At 36.6% G+C, this 23653-nt stretch overlaps 2 protein-coding genes across 12 annotated transcripts in view; one reads left to right on the plus strand and one right to left on the minus strand.

Moving 5' to 3' along the window:
* The window catches only part of dlgap1a (discs, large (Drosophila) homolog-associated protein 1a), a 123384-nt gene extending 102376 nt beyond the window's left edge, over positions 1 to 21008 (plus strand). For 7 of the 10 annotated variants that reach the window (XM_058799841.1, XM_058799822.1, XM_058744344.1 and 4 more), the window contains 6 exons: positions 12692 to 13101; positions 13380 to 13459; positions 15201 to 15619; positions 16086 to 16177; positions 17080 to 17235; positions 17824 to 21008. In XM_058799841.1, the coding sequence (XP_058655824.1) occupies positions 12692 to 13101; positions 13380 to 13459; positions 15201 to 15619; positions 16086 to 16177; positions 17080 to 17235; positions 17824 to 18039 (1373 nt within the window). In that variant the 3' untranslated portion in view covers positions 18040 to 21008. Of the gene's footprint in view, positions 1 to 12691; positions 13102 to 13379; positions 13460 to 15200; positions 15620 to 16085; positions 16178 to 17079; positions 17236 to 17578 lie in introns of all 10 variants that reach the window. The other 3 variants (XR_009266017.1, XM_058799869.1, XM_058744353.1) reach the window with 3 other exon arrangements.
* c02h10orf67 (chromosome 02 C10orf67 homolog) overlaps positions 16080 to 23653 on the minus strand; it is a 39310-nt gene continuing 31736 nt past the window's right edge. Inside the window, exon 17 of one of the 2 annotated variants that reach the window (XR_009266028.1) lies at positions 16080 to 16184. The gene's annotated coding sequence lies outside the window, so the exon portion shown is untranslated. The remainder of the gene's footprint in view (positions 16185 to 23653) is intronic. The other variant, XR_009266021.1, reaches the window with a different exon arrangement.

Raw genomic sequence — 23653 nt, forward strand, 5'->3', positions numbered from 1 at the left:
GTACAACTAATTAGCAAACCATTACTGTGCAATATCTCATCTTCACCACAGGGGGCAGACAATGAGTCAGAAAACATAATGAGTCTTGTTCTCTGGAGCACGCTCACGTGTTAAACGAGTCATGAATGAATGTGATGGGCAATTTCTTCCATTAATGTCACCCATTCCCCAGTATTATTTTAATAAAAAGGCATTACACTCTTGTGCCTAAATTCGCTGCATTTAAAGAAATAGTTAACCCAGAAATGAAAATGTTGTCGTCATTTACTCACCCTCATGTCGTTCCAAACCTGTATACGTTTCCGTCTTATGTTGAACACAAAAAAAATATATTTTGAAGAACCAAACAGTTGTTGGTTCCCATTGCCTTCTATAGTAGATAAAGAAATATAGTGGAAGTCAATGGGGACCATCAACTGTTTGATTACCTGCATTCTTTAAAATATCTTCTTTTATGTTCAGCATACGAAAGAAACTCATACAAGTTTGAAACGACATGAGGGTGAGTATATGATAACAAAATTTGCATTTTGGGTGAACTATCCTTTAATTCCTCTGTCTGGACTAGGGTGGACATTTCTATAATGAGGACAAGAGGACATTTTGGAGGATTCGTGAAGCCAGGATAAAAACTGAAAAATTATCCTAAACCAGTGACATAAAATAAATATTTCCAATAAGGGATGACATATTCCCCCTTAAATTAATTTCAAGTGACAGTTTTTTTTTTTTTTTTACATTTATTAGGACAAATTTTAATTAAATACTGAGTATAGAACTATGAAAAGATACTTAAGAAACTGAAACTTCCAATTGGTGGCAACAAGTCAAGTCAGTTATTTTAATGAATGAGTCACTGATTCACTCATTCAACCAGTTTGTTCAAAACAGAATGAAGCAAGTGCTAAAAAACTATGCTTGCCATTTTTGCCATAGAACGATTTGCTGAAAATAGTAAGAGGAGTATGCTAGTATACAGTTTTAAATTTAGCAACTGTCTTTATGAATAACTCAACTGTTTCATTCAAATACACTGAATTATTCAGGAACAAAACACCTCTGTTGATCAGAGATGCATTGATTGGAGAAACAGAGCAAAACAATCCATGCTGAGAAAATATCATTTCTAAAATGTATGTGACTTAATATTAACTTAACATTAACATTTTTTTATTTTTTTGTATATAATTTTATAAAGTATAAAATAGTGATCTTAAAAGGAGGTCACATGAGTATCAGTCTCAAGTCTGTGCCAGCACATGGACATGTTATTTCAAAACTGGACTGTGCAACCTAAAACCGGACGGATGGCCACCCTAGTCAGAACACAGATTCTGTTAGCTGTCCTTGTTTCTTTGTATCAGTAAGGTTAAAACATTAAAACACGGAGCATGTGTGTGTTTACACAGTGGTGTTTGCTTCTTAAATATTAAAGCGAGCCTGAGCTGTACAACACGAGCGGAGGTTTCTGACCCCCAACAGGCAGAGATTGAGCAAGAGAGGTGGTGAAGTAAAAGGCAGGAAGTTTAGAGAAGCAGCCAGGGGTTAGATGTTGACAGGTGGGCTGTTGCAGTGTGGAGTGTTTGTTTGCACAACGTTGTACCTTTTTGTAAGGCTGACTGCACAGTGCGCTCCAGTGATGCTTTAGCTGTGACGTCCCTCAGGCTGCAACTGCAAAATCCTCCCACTGTCTCTAAACTGTGTTCCTGGCCCGGCAGAAGCTATCATTTAGACTCATAGTCAAAGGATGGAGGCTATTTTAGAGCTGTCCTCAGTCTGTGTATGGCAGGAAAATACCACAGCTGCCATCTCTGGGACTGATGATCAATGTTCCCTTTGAACTACACAAGTGTGTGGCCTTGCAGCTCTCATGCAGACAGAAAAAAAAATATTAGACTGAAAATGTGTGGAAAAATAGCCGGATATATCTTAAAACAGAGCTAAATGTATGGGCAGTGTTTCATTTGTAGTTCATCTGCATGTCCATTGATTTTCAGCACTGAACGTGAAGCTGTGGGAAAACTTTGCACTGGAAATTTGCAGCGTTGGTTATAATAAGGACTATTATAAGGAATACTAAAACAGTTCAGTGCATTGCAGCACCAAATATTTATTTATTAAAAAATTAATTTGTTTAAAAATTATTTATCTTTGACTTCACAATTACTACTTTTTTTATATCATTTTGACATTATTTGTCCTATTTGTGACTGTATATTGTACAGTTTACAGTTTATTGTACAATTTTATGTCTCAAAATGTGACTTTAATTCTCACAATTGTGACAGTATTCCACTGTTATTATTTAATTCATTGTATTTATTTATTTATTACTTGAATGCGAAGACACAGGCCATGCATAACTTTTATTGTTTATTTTATTTTTATTTATACTCATTAGATCATGACTTTGGCACTGTTTCCACCTGGTATTCAGATGCATTTTCAGTGATTGAATCACAAGTGATCACTGAAGACACCTTTTATTAGTATGCATTTTAAATGTGTCTCTTGTGACCACTTGAGATCAGTCCCTGCTCATTTCATTACACTCTACAGCACTTTCACTTTTTGAATGAATGAAGGCGTTACGCTACTTACAAGTGAGCGGGAAAGGAAATAAATGCAAAGAATATGGATAGCAAAAACCGTTTTGATTGTAATCCATGTGATCCATGTGTTTTGGTACAACATGAAGTTTGAATCTATTATTTTGGTGCGTTTTCTCAAAACAGGTCCCACATAGTGATCATGTTTTACTTCAGTGTGTGGCAAGTATTCATCTGTTTGAGCACATTAGACCAGCAGCCCTGTTGGAAGCAATCAAAAGTGGACAAACACAAAATATTTTAGTTCCTGTTTAGTTCCTGAACCCGTAAATGGTTCATGTTAAGACAATAAAGCTATGACAATAAATAAGTGAACTGTTTTGCATTAGATATTTTAATATAATAGAATTTCTTAGTGAAAATGGCACATTGAATACTTCACAGTTCAGGTGCATGGGGTGTTTCGGTTCAGGTGGCAATGGGTTTCTGCACAAATTTGTAAAAGCATAGCTGATGATATGCTTGCCCGTTATTCCTAAACTCCCTTTACTCTGGTTGAGTTGAGCATGGAATCCAGCAAAGTGTGTGTGGGTACGTGTGTGAGGGGTGAAGTGTGATTGTACATGACGTGCATGTAATACTGGTGCGGGCTGAGCTCGAGGCTGAGATGTGGATGGGATAATACTGCTGCTGGAGAAGAAGGCCCGTCACAGTCACTCTTAGCTGATGCCTGACTCATACACACACACACACACACACACTAAACACTTTCACAAGTACAGCAGTGGGAAGCGAGCATTTATCAGTGGAAGCTGTGACGACGCTCTGCCACATTATTCCACATTTTCAGACTGGAGAGTCGCTGCTTGGATGGCTTTGTCAGCTTCTTGTTATCTGCCTTGGTTGAGGAAATTATTCTCCATTCTTTTACTTCGTTCTTTTGTCATTATTTAGTAGATATTTTATTTTATTGCTGACAAAGTGATTAAGTGTGAATTTGGAGTACAAATAACTTTGCATATTTATGCACACGTTCACAGTGAAATTCATTTCCAGGGCAGTGTGCCAGACACTTGAGTGGACAGTGGGTCTGATCAGGCTTTATTTGAATGTGAAACATGGCCAATCATGCGCTTTCTTGTTTAGCATTTGCCTTGCTTTCAACATTAGGTTTAGTAAACAACTTTCAGATTTTCTGTGTAAAACTGCTTTTTCAACTATTTATTGTGAAGAGTCCTATACATTTACATTTGAACTGAATTAAATGTGTTTATCTTAAGATTTATACATCTAACATCCTTAGTGGGTAATAAATATGGATGTTTATTTAAATATAGGCCATATAAAATTGTATTTAAATTTATTTAATTTATTACAATTTTATATATTACAATCTCAATTCATTTTAAGTATTATATAATATAATAATTTATTTATTAGTACAGTGATAATTTAATACAGTACCATTCTGGAAATGAAACATCTGTATTAGTAATATTATCTTTATTATTAATATAATAGAATATGTTTTTATATTAAAATTGATAATAATTAATATACGTGTGTGTGTGTGTGTGTGTGTGTAGATTTATATAGCTCTATATATATATATATATATATATATATATATATACATGCCAGTTTTAAGAAGGGGGATTTTGTGGACAAAATTTTCACAATCCAACCAGAAAGCCCTTCCTTGCATTTTAAATTTTTTTTTCATCAAATGTCCTGATACACTCAAAAATACATCATGTTATGGAAATAAACAAGTTCCTTGCCATGTTCAAGGGCAGTATTAGATGCCAAAAGGACAATAAAGTACCATAAAAGTAAGACTATATGCACTATATTCCAAGTCGTCTAAGGCCATGCAAAAGCTTTGATGGAAATGATGTACAGGGTGACATCAGTGACTCACACTCGACAACTGCTGTGACCGACATACATAACATACATCTACATTATCCTTTGCACATATATTCTGCAGCTTTTAGCTTTTAGTTTAGTCTGCACATAGTGTTTATCATAGGATTATCAGCAGTGTGTAATGGGTTTGTGCAGTAGAAGTCAACACACTGAAAAGATTTATGCATTGTTTAACCTTTTACACCCAAACCGTGATAATCTGTAGGTCACCCTCATAACCCTAATATATTCTGTAGTCCAGCTGGACACAGTTGCTACAGTCATTACATAAAAACTGTCACTGTTACTCTTTGTATGTCATTTTACTATGCTAAACACAAAGCAAAAAAGCCACCAGAATAGTGTGTGAGTGGTTGACAAAGTTTCGCCCTGGGACCCACAGTTTGGATGGCACTTGACCTTTCTTCTCGTATGGCCGCCTGTGTACTTTTTTAGCCAGACGGCTTGTGTTAATTGCCTCTCGTGGGGCAAACGACAGCCAGCGCTCTCTTGAGCTCTCTCTTTTTCCTCTCAGGTCTCATCTGGGAAGAATTAGACCGCATTAAACACTTTGGCAGCTTGCGATATGGGAATAAAACCCAGAGATTCCTGTCCAGACCGGATGGCTTCTTTATGGTCTTAAAAATCACTCAGGATTATGCTGATTAGCCGAGCATATACGACTCTGTCCTTGAAAAAGATCCGACATTGGGGGATGTTAAGGGCACCTGATATGCATGTGGATACTTGCGATTATGGATGTAGAGTATAATTCGTTATGATGTTTCTGTTTGGCCATTCGCCTGAGGAAATGGAGGTGGGTTAATTCTGTCGGTTTGTCATCTGAAACAACCCTGTCAGGGTGTTTAAGAACATGAACGTGCAGAGAGCGCCCTGTCATTGTGGGACAGACAAGTCGGCGGGCTCGAATTGATTTGTCTGCGACCGTATCGTTCACCTTGTCCTCTGAGCTCAGGGTCAGAGCGTTGCAGACACAATACACATGCGTCAGTGACAAGAGGTCAAGGTTTAAAGGCTTTCACACTGTCAACAGTGATACACACTGGTTTAAACAACCAAATCTGCACATACGAGAGAACTGTGTGAATAACAATAATTGGAATCCCAAAAAAGCTCAAATCTCTTACTTCTGCTAAGCAAATATATCATCATTCTCCTTCTGGAAGCTAAAAGCATTACACATTTTTGTACAGGTGTCTGCTTACTCCAACTAATAGCAGTAATTAAGTAAAACTATTAAAATCTATTAAAATAATAAGCTGCTGCTAGGGTTAAGTATCAGATATCTGTGTTCCAACACCAGCACATTTCTGATGTTTTATCAGAAACATCTGTTCCTCTTCTTTTTGAACGGTTAAATCCCGAGTTGAACGCATCTCACATTTTGAAGGCTTTTCAGACAGGCTCTATATGATGTCTGTAATACACAACCTTGTAAGGAATGAAGTATGTAAGCGCCCAGGCTGACAGGCCTGAGGAGACACTACTGACTTGAGCAGCGCCTGGATGTGTGGGTGTGTTTACACTGTGCATCAGCAGGAGTGCTAACTCAGCCCATCGCTTCCCTTTACATTTACATTTTAGTCATTTAGCTGACACTTTCCATTAGTATAGATGAGGCATTAGTAAGGAAAGTATAGAACGTGGGAGCAGGACTCCTGTGTCTTCCTCAGAAGGGTGCTTGATGGCTCAGGTTAGATTGGTATCTGGCATTCAGTAGCAAGTGTCCCTGTAATCGTTTTAAAATTGTATTTAATAAAGGTTGATCTTATTTTTAAGGATCATTTATTTAATTACATGTGGCTCTGGTTGGGCTGAGAAAATAAAGAATAGCTTGTGACACTGCTGTCTATGTTATATTGCAGTGATCTGGACAATAATTTATAGCTGAAAAGGAGATATTGAATTTAAAATGCAAGATAATATGTTAAAATCAAGAGCCAGTTTTTGGTTGATTAGCTCCTACACTGTAAAAAAAAAAAAAAAAAGTTGAGCCAACTTAAAATTTTAAGGCAACCAGCTTCAGCAGATCTTTGAGTTTTCTCAACTTGTCGTTTTAAGTTTATACAACAAAAATTTGAGAATCTCCCACAAAAATAAGTTGAGCAAACTCTAAAATCTGCTGAAGCTGGGTGCCTTAAAATTTTAAGTTGGCTCAACTTTTTTTTTTTTTTACAGTGTGCTGGAAATTGCTGCTGGAAACTATATGCTGCCAAAAAACTTTTTCTTTATGGATGACTATGCAAAAGTACCTATGTATTCTGATAAAGTAACCTTTTTTTGCCAGAAACAAATCAGCATAAATGTAATATACACAACCATTCAAAAGTTTCACTTTTTTATTTAGCAAGGATGCATTAACGTGATCAAAATGAAGCAAGGTTTCCACAAATATATTAAGCAGCACTGTTTGATATAACATTGATTAACATTGATAATAATAATAAAAGTTTCTTGAGCACCAAATCAGCATATTAGAATGATTTCTGAAGGATCATGTGACACTGAAGAATGGAGTAATGATGCTGAAAATTCCACTTTGCCGCAACAGAAATAAATTACATTTTAAATATATATTTAAAAAATATATATTATTATAAATTGTAATAATATTTCACAGTTTTCACAATAAAATAAGTGCAGCCTTGTTCAGCATAAGAAACTTTTTCAAAAACATTCAAAGAATCTTGCAGACCCCCTACTCATAATATCGGTTTATATAATATTGATGGCAAAAAAAAATTCTCTCTGTATTTAGTTTTTTTCTTCACAGCTCAAGGACTAGCAGGACAGTCACTAGTGTGGGATTTCAGTGTTGTCATTGGCTTCAGAGTCAAAAAAAATGATTTTTATGATTCAGATGATTGGCTCAAAATAATGTGTGCCCACAAGCAAAGATAGCAGTGAGCAATTTACATTCTAATGGATCTTTTAACTTCTTTTGAGATGTGTTCTGCTTTTTTCAGGTGTTACAGGGAAACTATTAGAAACAACATTCGGACTGCTAAGCTCCGGCCAGTTCCAGAACCCCTGTTTCATGCTAATTACATTCTGTCCTCTAATTGCCTCATGTGACAAACCCTAATCACAATGGCCATCCTTACAGTCTCAAAACACTCCTGTCTTAGTCTTTTCCAGTTATTGCAGCATCAACTATTAGGACGCTTTTGAAAGTAATTGTCAAACACTCCTGTGAACATCTGTTTTTGTATAACAGCAACAAACGCCAAAGATAAAGACACAATCAGCAGCAGTCTCACTGGTAATTATACAAAAACAATCACGCTTTACAACAATGCAGCTTTAGTGATCCCCTGTATCACTACAAACCCAGGTGGACCGTGAAAAGAGCAAGTTGATTAGAGAAGGAGGGGGTGAAATTAGAGGAGAGGATGCCTGTATGACAGAAATCTCTAGAGCTGGAGCAGCATCTGATCTGCATGCTGTTATCTCAGCAGCGCACACTGTAGCTCCAGAACACAAGTTTGTCCTCAACTTGCCAGCTAGACATCTTGGGATGAAACGAAGCGTTTGTTTTGGCTGCAGTCGTGTGTGAACCTCTGCGTGGATGCAGAGTGTATGTATGTATGTGAAAAAATGAGGATATGAGAGATGGAGATTAAGTCTGGAGAAGCAATTGTGTGTACATGCGCTCTTTGATACACTGTGGCTCAGGGGAGATGAATTCAGCTATTCAAACACATACCATGGCTTTCTTCGTGTAACTGCTTGTCAAAGAAGCAAACAAGAACGGGCGCCTTGCCAAAGAAAGTGCGATAGACTGTTCCTGTGAACAACATGGTTTTATCTTACAGAGATTTAAAAGGTAATTCAAGAGGGGAACTTTTTCTGCTAAATGTCAAGCTTTGGTAAATAATAATTATAACGTTCTTAGTCATCTGTATGAGATAAAATGTCATAATTTATGACAGAAAGTGGAAATTGTCATATCGTAATTATGAGGTGAGAAGCCATTATTTGTTAAATACATAATTATGAGATAAGAAAGATAATGAGATAATTATGACGTTAAAAAGTTGTGTCATAACTATGAGATAAATATTCATGATGACGAAAAAGTTAGCAAATTTGTATCATAATTATATCTTTGTATATCATAATTTCACTTTTTATCTCATAATAATGACTTTATATGTTATAATTATGATTTGCCAAACCATATTTTTCTATGCTTATGTGGCAGAAGTGGGCTTCCATGGGGACTTTTGAATGCCTGTAAATGAGTGTCTGGTTTCATTGCCTACGTGTTATTCAGCGTGAATGATATCATATAAGCATGAATAGCTTATACAAAAGAATATGATGATTTTATACAATATCTTGACTGTTTTTAACGTGTGTCACGTCTCAAAGATCCCAAGGGCATTTTAATAGCTTTAATAACATTTGAGATTAAGAGTCATCACGGTGATACTTTATTAGTTTCTCTCGTAAGAATTTATTATAAACAATAACATGATTCAAACATTCTCTATGAAAAATGTTACTTTATGTTTGGGGCTCAGAGACTCCACAGACAAAACATGAATTCTTGAAACATGAATAACTGAGCATGCCAAGATTATTGTAATGATTTTTTTTTTCAGTGTATTGTTTTAGTATGTTGTTTTTATTTAGTCAGAGATGATTATTAAATTTATTATTTATTTATTTTATTTAATATAATAATGTACTGCAAGTGTAATTAGAATTTAATTAGAATTTTCTCATTTATTTATAATAAATGATCATTTTGGAGCATAAAAACAAAAAAGTCACTCTCCACAGAAAGAAATCACTGAATATGTAGGGAGAGAAAAACCAAAGAGTGTGAAAATGAGCAAGTGAAATCAGAGAGGACATTAACAGCTGGTCTCTATCTCGCTCTGGATTGCCCCCTTGTGGATGTGCTGGATTTAAATAATAAGGAAAATATATACTTTGCTCACACAGACTCTCTCACTGTTTATCTCACAACACACACCTCTATCTGCCGCTTCATGCAGCCATCGATTAGTGATTTCATGTTTAGTCTGGGTTGTGAGGGGTTGTTTCGCTCTTTGAAGTGAAGTGCTGGAGGAAATGAGTCAGTGCTCCACCAGCACTGTGTCAAGCAGTAGCACTTCAAGATAACACTTTCAATGTCAACAGATGGCCCACTGATATAATGGGATTCTTCCATAAGTATGTTAATAAGGGAATATTTAATCATGCTCTCTGTCAGAAAGACTTAAAATAAAATAAAATGAATGCAATAAATATTATAGCATGGTGGCCACTCCTGGGCAAATAATATTGTGAAAAGATCATAAGCGTGGATATTTATCATCAATATGTCACAAGTGAATATGTGTGTGTATATATATATATATATATATATATATATGTATGTATGTGTGTTTGTGTGTGTGTGTTTAATTACTTTTAAATTGTATTTTATATATAATTAACTATTAATTACTATTGCCACTATTATTATTATTATCACCATTAATTATTGTTTTACTTTCTTTGGTGTTTGATCAAAGAATAAAGTAGGAATTTGGGGGATTGATTGTATTGAATTTTATTTATTTTATAATTATAATTATTTTGTGCCATACAGTCTTGCTTTGACGTCATTGCTGCATTTGTATTTATTTCAGTATTAGTGAGACTTTAATTTAGGATGTTGCAGGTTTAGCAGATGGCAGTGGTCTGGTAAAGAGATGGTAAAGCAGCTCACAATGCTTCACATTGGAAACATGCAGAATTTGCTGTTCCATCTTGGGTCCCATCTGTTGCTGGATCACAGACCGTATCTGTGTGGCATTTGGGCTTGACCTGAAAAAAAGTTTGCGAGACAAATCTCATGCAAATCCATGGTTTATGAAAGGGCTTTTTTACAGCCAGATTCAAGGTGGTGGCAAAGGCAAAAGATTAGCACACAGAGTCATGTTGGAAGCGTGGTCTGTTCTGAGTCTTATCTCTTATTCCCCATGACTCCAGCAAAACATTCCTGGCCTCTTTAATGTGCTTAGCTGTGTGTGTTGAAGCAAACTTAAAAACTGCCAGCATAACGGTGGGCGGTGCTGACTTTTGCTCAAGTAATGGCAAGTTACTGCAAGATAGGCATTCACAATGTGTAAGATTTTCACGCAGAGCTCCACAAGTCTGATTTTAAGTTCAGAGGGTTTGCTGTAATCATGTCAGCCATCACAATTCTCTGGTTTGCTAGTATCTTCCTGTAACTGCTTCATGGATTTTAAGCTTTTAAACAAAGGATTTGAATTACTTATGCACACTGACACTACCATTCAAAATAAAAGATTTGATTGATTGATTGATTGATAAAGAAATCCATTGTTTTATTCAGCAAGAATACATTGAATTGTGAATATATATACATGTATATATGTGTATATATATATATATATGTGTGTGTGTGTGTGTGTGTGTGTGTGTCCATGTCTGTCCATGTGTGTCCATGTGTGTGTGTACATATGAAGACGTCAGATGCAAAAGCCTCTAAGTACGTCTGACATTTTTCTTTAAAATTTGCATTTCTTTCTGGCTACTATGTATAGGTTTCTATGTAAGTACTGGTACTTCTGAATGGGTTGAGGCTGGGATTTCGCGTATTTGAAGTGAAAGTACTTGATGAACATATACTGTGTGGAGAGCATTTTCTCAGTATCATTATCTCATTTTTGACCAAGATGGCTTTTAGAGGCTTTTGCCTTGGAACTCTTCATATATACATATGTGTGTGTGTGTGTGTGTGTGTGTATTGTATGTATATTTATAAATATATATATATTAGGGGTGTATCGGTACGCGTATCGAACCGAAACGGTTCACGCACGGGGGAAAATTCCAAATGGAAGTGATCATCCCTATCCCCTTGGAGTGGGGACTTTGGAGTGAACAGGGCACATGCATGCCATTATGTAGTCGTTTGGAATGCATTTGGCAAAGGGAGAGACGGAATTTCCTCATTATCTCCAGCTGGGATGTTCCCGTGACAACGCAGCACGGTGTCCGTCAGTGGATGTCGCCGTTTTAATGTTATAAATGTATTTTTGTTTTTGTTAGCATAACTGTTGCAAATGAACATACATATTTTATATTTTAAAACTTACTATATAATATATAAAAACTAATATGTATAAAATTTTTATGCCGGTGTGCGTCAGTGCTGCGTTGTCACAGGAACATAATGAGGAAATTCCGTCTCTCCTTTTGCCAAGTGCATTCCAAACGACTACATAATGGCATGCATGTGCCCTGTTCACTCCAAAGTCCCCACTCCAAGGGGATAGGGATGATCACTTCCATTTGGAATTTGCCCCGTGAACCATTTCAGTTTGATACGTGTACCATTACACCCCTTATTCTTATATATATATATAGAATAAATGCGTTTTATATTCTTTATATTCATAAGAAAACATAATAATAAGAAATGATTCAAATAAGCATGTTAGAATGATTTCTGAAAGATCATGTGACATTGAAGACTGGAGTAATAGCTGCTGAAAATTTACCTTTGCCATCAAGTTTATATTCAGTTTTAAGATATTTTAAATAGAAAACAGTTATTAGAAATTTTAACATTTCACATCACAATATTACATAATGTGTAATATTGTAATGTATTTTTGATCAAATAAATGCAGCCTTCGTGGGCATAAGAGACTTTTTCAAAAACATTTTAAAAAATCATACCAACCCCAGACTTTTGAAGAGTAAGTGGTTTTTTGTGTGTTTTTAAAGAATAGAATAGAACAAATAGAAATCTTTTGCAACATTATAAATGTCCTTTCTCTAATTTAGTTTAATATGCATTAAAAGTCATTTTTAATGATTAATAATTTCTTTCTCTCTCAAAAACAAGTAGTGTATCTAACACTGTTAATCTGTGCTATTAGCATCCAGTGATTCAGGGCTGAAACCATCATAGACCTTGAGGATGCCCACAATATTCAAATTAGTGGTCAATAGTGATTTTCTTTTCTTTTTTTTCTTTTTTCTTTTGGAGTAATTCACCATTTCCATGGTGAATTAGTAAATGTATCCTGACTCTTAATATAAAAGTTTTTTGTCTTTATATCTGTTTCCATTCTAATCTTTTACTGTTTACCGTTAATATACTTTTTTCATGCATCCATATTTGTAAGTTCGAGTGGATAAAAGCATCTGAGAAATGAATAAGTGTACTTTTCTCTCTACAGTATCATCATGTATCACCACCTACAAGAAGACTCCTCCACCGGTACCTCCTCGCACCTCCACCAAGCCCTTCATCTCCATCACGGCCCAGAGCAGCACAGAGTCTGCGCAGGACGCTTACATGGATGGTCCCGGGACGCGGGGCGAGCCCATCCTCCACTCTGGCCTGAGCAATTCCACCGAGAGCATTGACAGCATGAAAGCGCTGACGGCAGCCATCGAGGCAGCCAACGCTCAGATCCACGGCCCTGTCAGTCAACACGTCAGCAACAGCACCATCACCATCAGCACTACCCCTCCCTCTCCGCTGCCCATGCCCATGCCTGTGCCCATCCCCTTCCCAATACCGGCCCTGGAAGACATCCGCAGGGATGTGCTCAGGAAGAGCAGGTGCCTTTCTATTGGCATCCAGGTGAGTGAGATTCAGTGTTGTTCTCATTGTTTATTCATCTCCTCAACGCTGCTGAGATGTTCCTGCTGGCTATTAGAACAAGATTTAGTTATAATATCCACTATAATGTGTTTATCAGGTGTTTGTACACAAAATATATATACATACAGCTGGTCTTTTTATTTCTGTATACAAACCCACACAGGGTGAGTTGGAGATTTGTTTACTTCTCCCTGAGGTAGATGATTCTTCAAATGGCTGTGGAGGTGGCTGGTTTACTGTGTGATGTGTTTAAACAGGTGGATGGGCCTGAGGACCAGGAACTGGAGGACCAGTCCAAGTTTCAGTCAGTGGGGATTCAGGTTGAAGAAGAGCAAGGGTGAGTCAGTGTGTGTTTATATGCTCTAAAACAACCGTTTCAGGAACAAATAGCTCCCCAGAGTTTCTTTCTCTTTAGTAATACTATGAAATAGTATTACTATTTAAAAATAGCTTTTTATTTAAGTATATATAAAAATGTAATTTATTCCTGTGTTGGCAAAACTGAATTTTCTTTAGCAATTACCCCGGTCTTCAGTGTCACGTGATCCTTCAGAATTCATTCAGATATGCTGATTTGGTGCTCAAGAAACATTTCTTATTATTATCAGTGTTAAAACAGTTGTGCTGCTTAATATTTTTGTGGAAACCATGATACCTTTTTTTGGATTCTTTGATGATAAGAATGCTGAACAGCATTTATTTGAAATAGAAATCTTATGTAACATTATTTTACTTTACTCTCATTTTTTTAATATTTATCCTTGATAAATAAATGTGAAACTTGAAAGTAAATTTGTGCTGTTTGTTAAATTAGCATCCAGTGATTCAGGGCTCAGACAATCATAGACATTGAGGATTCTCACAATATTCAAATTTCAAAATTCAAATTTTAAACAAACAAAAATAAAATATTTAATATTTGGTCACTCCATTCTTTTATATTTGGCTACACCATTGCAGTTATGGGTCATTGCATCAACAGTTTCCTAAAAAATAACAATTACCAATAACAAGTCCAGTCATCATCTTCTCTTTGTGTCCGTTATTACTCCATTTCCTCTCAATTAATTATCTTGGTCTAAAATGTGTCTGATCTGTGTGTTTTGTCAAATTGCTTCAATCTACAGATGAATGCAGTGGTTCAAAGTTCATATTGTTGCTTTCTGAAAAGTATTGTTTATCCTCTTCAGCTGTTCTATTGCACGCTGCATATGGTGAGAGAGTGCATTAAAATCAAGGATTAAGAAACTCTGTATTATGGAGACACTTTCACTTTATTAAACTTATTGAGCAGGGACAGGATTATCCCAGAGTGCTAAAGCTGGCACACCATGGCTCTTCTCAAAACTGCCTAGCTAGACAGTATTTTTAGGCACCATAGACGTGCTCCTGATTTCGCAAATTGCAGACAACAGATTATGCGGCCTAATTTTTTGCCTAAATTTGAAGTACCACTACAATTTTTTTTTTTTTTTTTTTTTTCGATAAGGCAATCCCGCAGTTCATTGTGACAAGCTTAGCAAAACTGTTTAATCAGAAATGATGAAACAAAACTAAAGGAGAGTATTTCATTACTGAAACGTGTTGACAGGAAGTCAGCTTTAAAAGATGCATTATTTTATACTATTTTCATGTTTGCTACATCATTTTATTAAATTATCACTAGCTGTGTGCTTTAAATGAGTCTCTTTTGCAGGTCACTTGAGTGCTGCAATTTGTCTGCCAAATAAATGGCTGTTAATGATGTTTGTGCCAACAAGAGCATCTCAAACAAGTTAATTTTGTGGTATACATTGAAGACAGAACCTATGACCACTGCTTATGAGTCAGTGGCATATAAGAGTACTTGGACATGATAATGAAAATACATTTATTTTTAATAAAATAAAATGTAATAAAATATTTTTCATGGTTTTATTTTTAATAATGGTTTATGTCCTCACAATATCTAAATTAATATTTAGATTAATAATTTAAACCATTTTCTTCATAGAAGAGTGTGTGGTCACTGTATCTATGAGTTGCGATTTATCAACATTTGAATTAAACCTTTCTTTCCTTCATTTTCTTGGGCGCAGTCACCGGCGGTTCAAGCGCTCAAACAGCGTGACGGCAGCGGTACAGGCTGATCTGGACACTCCGGAGTACACACCAGCTGACTCTCCTGTCACAGATTTCGCCTCCTCGGGCTGCTTGTCACGGCAGTACTCACGTGATGCCGCCACCTCCACCGTTAGCATCCAGGGCTCAGGGAATCACTACCACGCCTGCACCTCAGACGACTATGAGGACGTTGGCTTTGATCCCTCCATCCTGCCTCCACCTGACCCTTGGATCGATAGCGTAACGGAAGATCCCTTGGAAGTCGTGGGCCGCTCGGTGTGTCAGCGTGACGGCCGCTGGTTCCTGAAGCTGCTGCAGGCAGAGACTGAACGTATGGAGGGCTGGTGCAGGCAGATGGAGCACGATGAGAAGGAGAACAAGCTACCTGATGAAAGTTAGTGTTTGGTTTACCCATAATGAAGTCTTCAAGTACTCCAACAATCTTTAAAGAAAGTAAAATACCTTTTTTTAACATTATAGTTAGTTTTTATGTTCAGTGTATTGTTTTAGTGCCCAATAGGCATGTGAAAATAATGACTTTTACGCTGTATTAGTTTACAGCAAATTAAATAAACAAATTTTTGCTGAAATGGCACATGCAAAAAATGCAACAACTCTTTATTGAATTAATCTCACCTGCATTGACGTAATCTGCCCCCTGCTGGACGTCCTGGTCCTCACAGTGTTTTCCTGACATCAAACCTATCTCTGTAGGCTCTCCTAATTTTAATAATCATAATAGAGCTTAATAGATTTTTTTTTCAAGTCTCAGAAGGAGCACAATTCTACTTTTCTATTGCTCTAGGGCTGTTACGTGTGTTTCTGATGCTCACTTGTCTGTTTTTGTGTATGCTGTTTAGTCCTGGGGAAGATCCGCAGTGCTGTGGGAAGCGCACAGCTGCTTATGTCCCAGAAGTTTCAGCAGTTCAGGGAATTGTGTGAGGAAAATCTGGTGAGTACTAGTAGGAATGATATAGTAAACGTTTATTTGAACAAATCAGCTTATAGGCTATGGTCAATTGAAGCAGCATTGAACTGACTTGAGGTGAATAAGACACTGTTTACAACTGTTTATATATTTATATATGTTTTGAAATTGATTAAATTTACACTGTTATTGAACTGAACTGAAGCAGCTTGAGTTAAGTAATGATGCTGTTGTCTTTTTAGAGCTGCTTTACAGCAGATTTTAAATTCTTTAGTCTCATATTTGAGGAAGTTTCCCATAATTGATTCTGTTATTTTCCTGTTTATTACTGTGAATCTGCTTTAAAACAGTCTGTATTGTAAAAAAAAAAAAGTGCTATCTAGTTGACTTGACTGCGGTTCAAAACTTTGTGGTCAGTAAGAGTTTTCTTTTTAAAGAAATTAATACTTTTATTCAGCGAGGATGCATTAAATTGATCAAAAGTGACAGTCAAGACATTTATAATGATACAGTAGATTTCTATTTTTTTTTTAAATGCTGTTCCTTTGAACTTTCTATTTATCAAATTCATCAAAAAAGACAGACTGCTACAAATTCACCTTTGTAATCACATAAATAAATTACATTTTAAAATATATATTAACAAAAATAGAAAAACTTGTTTTAAAGTGTAATGTTTCACAATATAACTTTATTACTGCATTTTTATTAAAATACATGCAACCTGCAAAAACATTTTGACCCCAAGCTTTTGAACAGGAGTGTATATTCAAGGCTGTGAATCTTTGAAAAAGAATGGAACTGTGGGTTCCTTTGCACCTTTGCAAGAACTATACCAGAGAAAACAGATCCATCAGGGCCTTTGAGATGTTTAGACAGCACAGCTAATTCTTATAGTTCCACTTTTGTTCCTTCTCTTGGCTCAGCAGAACCCAAACACTCACCCACGGCCAGTGGCTCAAGATCTCGCAGGGTTCTGGGACATGCTTCAACTTTCCATTGAGAATATCAGCTTAAAGTTCGATGAGCTTCACCAGCTCAAAGCCAACAACTGGAGACCCCTCGACCCCCCCGAGAGAAAGGTACAACAAACTTGCAGAATCAGTACAGAGTCATTGACAGAAGAAGAATAAGAATGCAGACATGCTAGCTGCCTGATCGCAGGGCAACGTTTCTTTTCTTTCATTCATGTGCATGGTCTGTTGCTTCTGTAGTGTGATATTATGCATTCAACGGTGGGCACTGGCAATAACAAACCTCCAAAATCCACAATATTATTCAATATATTTGCCTCCGGAAGTGTTGCTGTTGCCTCCCTGTGGCTTGTGTCGGTCTGTTGGTCTAATGTGACTGTGAATGTTTCACTCACTCTTAATTTCCTGACATCCTCTTCATGTTTGCTTTGTTTGTTTGTTTGTTTGACAGTGAGCTGTTTTCAGAAGTCATTCCATCCGGCACGCACCATGGGGGCAGCGGCCCCCAACCTCTCACCCCCGCCGGGCCGCTCTCTTACCACACGCAGTCGGCCGCGGAAGCGTTAGCGCCGCTCCTTAACGCTAGCCGCGGCTGGCCTTAGCGCTGTCTGTGTGCAGGTGTGCCATATTGCTGTCTCGGCTCGTCTTTCTCCGCCCACTGCGGCGGCTAACTGACTGTTTGTCGTCCCTGTTCAGGAGAGAAGGCTGCCTCCCCCAGTGCCAAAGAAACCCCCGAAAGGCCACCCTCCCCTGGCCAGAGATCGCTCGCTGGAAAGCACGGAGAAGCAGCGTCAGGAGGCACGCAAGCGTTTGATGGCGGCCAAACGAGCCGCTTCGGTACGGCAGAACTCGGCCACAGAGAGCGCAGACAGCATCGAGATCTATATACCTGAGGCCCAGACCAGATTATGAAACTGCCAAACGCCAAAACACACTCACACACGAACGCCCAAGTGCAGAAATCCGCCGTGAGCACAACACGTCACACAGATCTATATTTGCATAATGCTAAGATCACTGTATATTAGGAGCGACATACACCAGCACCATGATAGCACAGTAGTAGGAATTTGACCTTTCATTACTAAAACAAATGACATCCAAGATAGATCTACATCATATTTCTATGACCCTAAGACTTCAGGACAAATGACTTGTTTAATTTTACACAAATAAACGAGGCTGGGTTTTTTTTCTCCCTTAGAAACTTTTTGGAAAGACTATTTCAGGGTCCTGTGGTGGAAATGGTCAAGGGACTTTTTTCAGTATGAATATTCAGATTTTTTTCTTTAAGAAGCAGCACTGCATAAAATATTAAGACTTGTTTTCAATATTTTTTTTTGTCTGTTGAATATATACTACCGATCTCTTATGCTCACCAAGGCTGCATTTGTTTGATCAAATATATAGTTAAAATAGTAATACTGTGAAATATTATTGCAATTTAAAAATAGCTTTCTAATTTAATAGATTTTAAAATTCATTTATTCTTGTGATGGCAGCTCTGAATTTTCAGCAGTCATTACTTCACTCTTCAGTGTCACGTGATCCTTCAGAAATCGTTCTAATGTGCTGATTTGGTGCCCAAGAAAAATTATTCTTCTTTTCAATGTTGAAAACAGTTTTTTGAAGATTTCTTTGATGAATCGCATTTATTTGAAATGGAATCGTTTGTAACACTACAGATGACTTAACTCTCACTTTGGATCAATTTAAGGCATCCTTGCTGAATAAAAATATTAATTTCTTTCAGAAAGAAAAAAAAAGAAGAAAATAAAAAATAACTCACAACCAAGCCCCAAGATGTTTATACTTCAAATCTGGTGAAAAGGTGAAAGAATATGGCAGTGCATTTACACTAAATATACTAGTATTAAAGATACAGTATGTCTTATACAGTCTTGGTTCTCAGTTCATCTAGTTTCAAAGATTTCTATGTATTTTTGCTAGAAAATATGACAAAAATTCTCATCTCATCAAGAATATGACTTTTGCAGTGTGTAATTAAAGATATATTTCATGACCATTTTTTTAGATTACAGCAGAACTGTCCCTCACAGCCTTGGTTTTATTTGTGTCAAATTAAATATTTCTACCCTGAATAAGATCCATGACTAGATCATTCACACGCACACTATTTGGAGCTCAGCCACTTTATATATACTCTTTTTCATTTTTATGCATGTGTGGTTACATACAGTTTGTTTGTAAACATGCACACGTGCATAACAACCTCTCTCGGAGCCATCGGCTGACCTTCGTTCACAGTGTAGATAAATATGAGCATATACACACGTATATACTTTATCATTTAACAATTCTACACAGACTTATCACAAATAATAAACATAAGCGCATTCACTCTTGAGTGGAACAAGCTGGGTGTTTGTAATATAATCTGTCTGTACCTTTTTCCTTAAGAGTTGAAGGAATGTTATAGCAGGTTTAATGTTTTACTTCTCCGGTCCTTCCATCTGTCTTTCTCTTTCACACACTGTCTTAATCTGATGATCTAAAGAGATGTGATCATAGTGAATTATGTTCCTAGCCATGTGAAGTAGGTAAACCCTCTCTCTCAGTCCCTCTTACCATCTAGGAAATACAGTATCCTGTTGTCTTTTAGCATTTTGGTTTTTCTCAGAAGAGCAGAAGTGCTAGCAGTTCTTTCCGGCTTCTAACCCTGCCCTTTTTTTTAATTTATTTATTTTTTGTCGTACAATTGGAAAATGATGACCACATAACAGGGTATTTTAAGCTAAAAGCAATACTCATGAGAAATTCTAATATTACTACATTATTTTGATGTAGAGATTCATGATTCATTGCTAAATGAATCATGAAAAGATGCCTTCACTATTCTGAAGCCATTTCTGTTTCTTGCCATTCTGATGCTTGCTATTGTGAACACTTATCAGTGGCCACTCTTGAACAGTTCTTCTTATTTTAAATCCTCTTTAGACATACGTGGGACATTTAGGCACATTATTATATTCTTTAGTGTATAAAATACAAATAAACTTACTAATCATTTTTCTAACATAGATTTGGGGCCTTCTGTGGATTTTTATGTAGACAAGTAGAGGTACTTCAATGAGACGACTGCAAAAAAGTGACACTAGAAGGGGAGTTTTAATAAAATGCAAGCTTTTCATCATTGTTCACGAGATTATGTCTTTCCAGTAGCAATTTCAGTGACTTAATTTAATGTGTTTTAATACTGTGTTGGGGCACAGGGGGAAGTTTTTTGTAAGCTTTGTGCTCAAAAGGGTTGTGACTCTGAGAGGACCGTGTGACTCTGCCTGATCGGTCGTGTCAGGTGAGCTAAACTAGCGTTAAACTCTCAGGAAAAGACAGAGATGAAGTGAGTGCAGCAAATTCAGGGTCTCCCAGTGGTGATGTTTTACGCGTGTTTTTGTGAGCGTGTTTGCGTGTTCACTGCACACAGGTGTGAGTCTGTTTGTGTTTTAAAGAATGTATGTATCTTTATGCTAAATAGGTGTGTATGTGAGCCTGTGTGCATCGTGTGTGTGTGTGCGTGTGCGAGTCTATAAAAGTGCTTCCTGATTTTATTGGTTAACACAATCTTTGACTTTTTTCTGTTGGTTGAAGTTAAGTAGCCTCATGAACTCGTGTACAGTATCAAAGCCCCTTGTTCTTATTTTAGTCTATATTGTTTGTACAAGAAAACAATGATGAGGATGTTCCTGTAAGCATGCAGACACAATATGAGTCCTATAGATATATATCTGATTTATACTATTATTTATTTATTTATTTATGTACTTATTTATTTGTCTTATCTATTTAGGGTTTATTTTATACGGTTTTGATTCTGTTTAGTGATCTGTCATGCCACCCTCATATTGTGAATATGTTGTACTGTATGTATAAACATTATATGTGCATACATACGATGAACAAAGAATAAATTCTTGAAACTTTATGTCTTGACATGTATTACAAAATACACAAACAATATACATAAAAACGGTTTATTTTTTGCAATGATGGGAAGATATTTATAAAGATATTATGAATTGAAAACCTTAGTTGTGTAAGAAACACTGGGTTTGTAATGAAAAGGCTCATTGTCATAATTTTGCTGCCTTACAAAATATTACTGTTCAGGTGGCTTTTACGGGAACATTGGATATTGCTCAGTGGAAGAAGCTCTTTTTTATATATATATATATATATATATATATAACATTTATAGGCCTAGTTTTAGCGGGACTACTTAGGAGTGGATTCAGGTAAAATGGGACGCTTTTGCCATCGAGAAGATTCGTGGAAAAAAATGTCCCAATTCACTTGAATTCACCCCTGTGGTGTTGTTTAGCGCAAATACCTAGTTAGAACAAAAGGAGGCGCTGTAACGAAAGAAAAATACCAAAAGCTAATGGCACGGATTTCAGAAGTAGGCCTTCAAAGACGCAGGCACTACAACATAAACAATGGCATCATAGTCATGAGATGGGGAATTATTTACAGGTAAGTCAGACTAGGTAAGCAACTTTTTTGCTGGTTGGACTGCGTGTGTGGAGGAAGAAGGGTGCTTGCAAAGCTATTCCTCAATCGTCTGTGCGTAACTCATTCAAGAATGATAACTTTATGCGGCTTACTGAGGAAAACTGTGTAATGAATTGTGTATGTGATCAGGCCGTATACAATTCACATACAATTTGAAATGCAATGTCAAATTGTGATGCAATTCCACTTGTCCTATTCCACAGTGCTATCTTCCAACACTAGGCGTCACTGAGGATCCAGCAACAAAGCACTTGTTGCTCTTAAGCACCTTGCAACGCCCATGCATACAGTACAGCACAGCACATCTATACTAAATATGCTAAGGTATTGTGTAAATGAGCTTGTATTTGATAGTTTAACGTAATTAGGACCCCTTTTGAAAACGATTGCACGAATCATCTTGGAATTGTTGACTGTTTCCCAAAAGCATCATTAGGTAACCAGTGTCCTGAATGAATACCTTGCTCTAGGACTCATTCAGTCACCTGCAAGAAAACCGCACATTTACGCCTGAACTTAATACGGCACTTTTTGCGTTGAACAGTGTGATAAATTGTTATAAATTGACAAATGAAAAGATCAAATATTTCTGACAACGCCGGAAGCGCCACCATGTCATTGTCACTTGCCAGGAAACGCACGAATGCGGCCTTAATGCAAAAAAAAAAAAAAAGTTGAAATAAAGTTGCATGACACAATTAAAGGCAACATTTCAATAGGCTACTTGTAGAACTGACTGCGACTTGAATATTATGCATGTTCATGTTAAGTACAAGGCACGTTTTGCACACTTATCTGGTTGCACAGACAGTGCTTAGACTAAGCCGGGATTAGGCCATTGTTCAATTAGGATATTTAAGTAAGTTTTACAAACGTGCCTTAGAAAAAAAAACATTGCTGGTTTGCATCTTGAGACAAAATAAAGGCACTGACATGTTTTAAGATCAGTCAGTGCAAGCTTCTTTCAGTTGAATCAACTCAGACTTACATTTTAGTCTGGGACTAGGTTTAAGCCTCGTCTGTGAAACTGGGGGGTAATGGCTTAAACTGGGCCCTATCGTTTTTGCAAATAATACATATCGCTCTCTTAAATGAATTAAATTGTATATGAATACTGATATTTGTCTTTTCCTCTTTTAGTTCATTATGTTCAAAGCCTAAACATATAGGCCAAATCGTAAAGTGTTCTGTACAACACGTTTGCAAAGAGCTTGGACTAATTAATATGAATGCACTTTATCTCTAGGGAATTGTATGTTTGAGAATTTAAAAAAAAAAAAAAAAAAAACGTCTTTCAGTCAGTGATTCTCAATTGGAGGGTCAAGACCAAAACTATTTCTAATGCTGGTAACAAATTGCAACTAACAATAAAACCGTGCAAAGTTTGGACATTGAAAATGTAGTGGAAAATCTTTGCCATATATTGTTGACGCCAAAGGCTGTGCATGCGCAGTGACACTTTGTTGTATTTTTGGCGTATCCTGTCGCATATGACTAATATTAAGTAGCATACAGCATTTGGCCCTTTTGGTGTTTGTTCATTGGCTTGAAATATCACACTGCCGTGCATATGCATTATCAAAATTGTCAGATGTTCTGTTAAATAGTAATAAAAATATCTAATTTTGAAGGCATTTTGTTTACTTTTCTACAATTAAACAGTTTGGGTGTTTTGTTTGGTCGCACAGAATAAAACCATCAGCTAGGTTTTAATTCGTCACGGGCCAAATTTTACATGGAATACATTTGTAGGCTACCTAGTAATTGTATTAATTTCCCCCCTCATTATATTAAGTCTGTTTCATAACTATCAATGTTAATATTTTAGCACTGTTTTGTGTGTGGTTGATGAACAAGAAATTTTACGAAATTTGGACCCATTCGTTCTGTTTTCAATTTCAATTTTCTTGCTGGTTTGTGAATCTTTTTTTTTTTCTTGCCACTATGCATATAGCACTTATGTTAAGGACTTTGTTTTACGATAGGCCTATATACA

The sequence above is a fragment of the Onychostoma macrolepis genome, chromosome 02 (assembly GCF_012432095.1).
Source record: "Onychostoma macrolepis isolate SWU-2019 chromosome 02, ASM1243209v1, whole genome shotgun sequence".
Taxonomy (NCBI): Eukaryota; Metazoa; Chordata; class Actinopteri; order Cypriniformes; family Cyprinidae; genus Onychostoma; species Onychostoma macrolepis.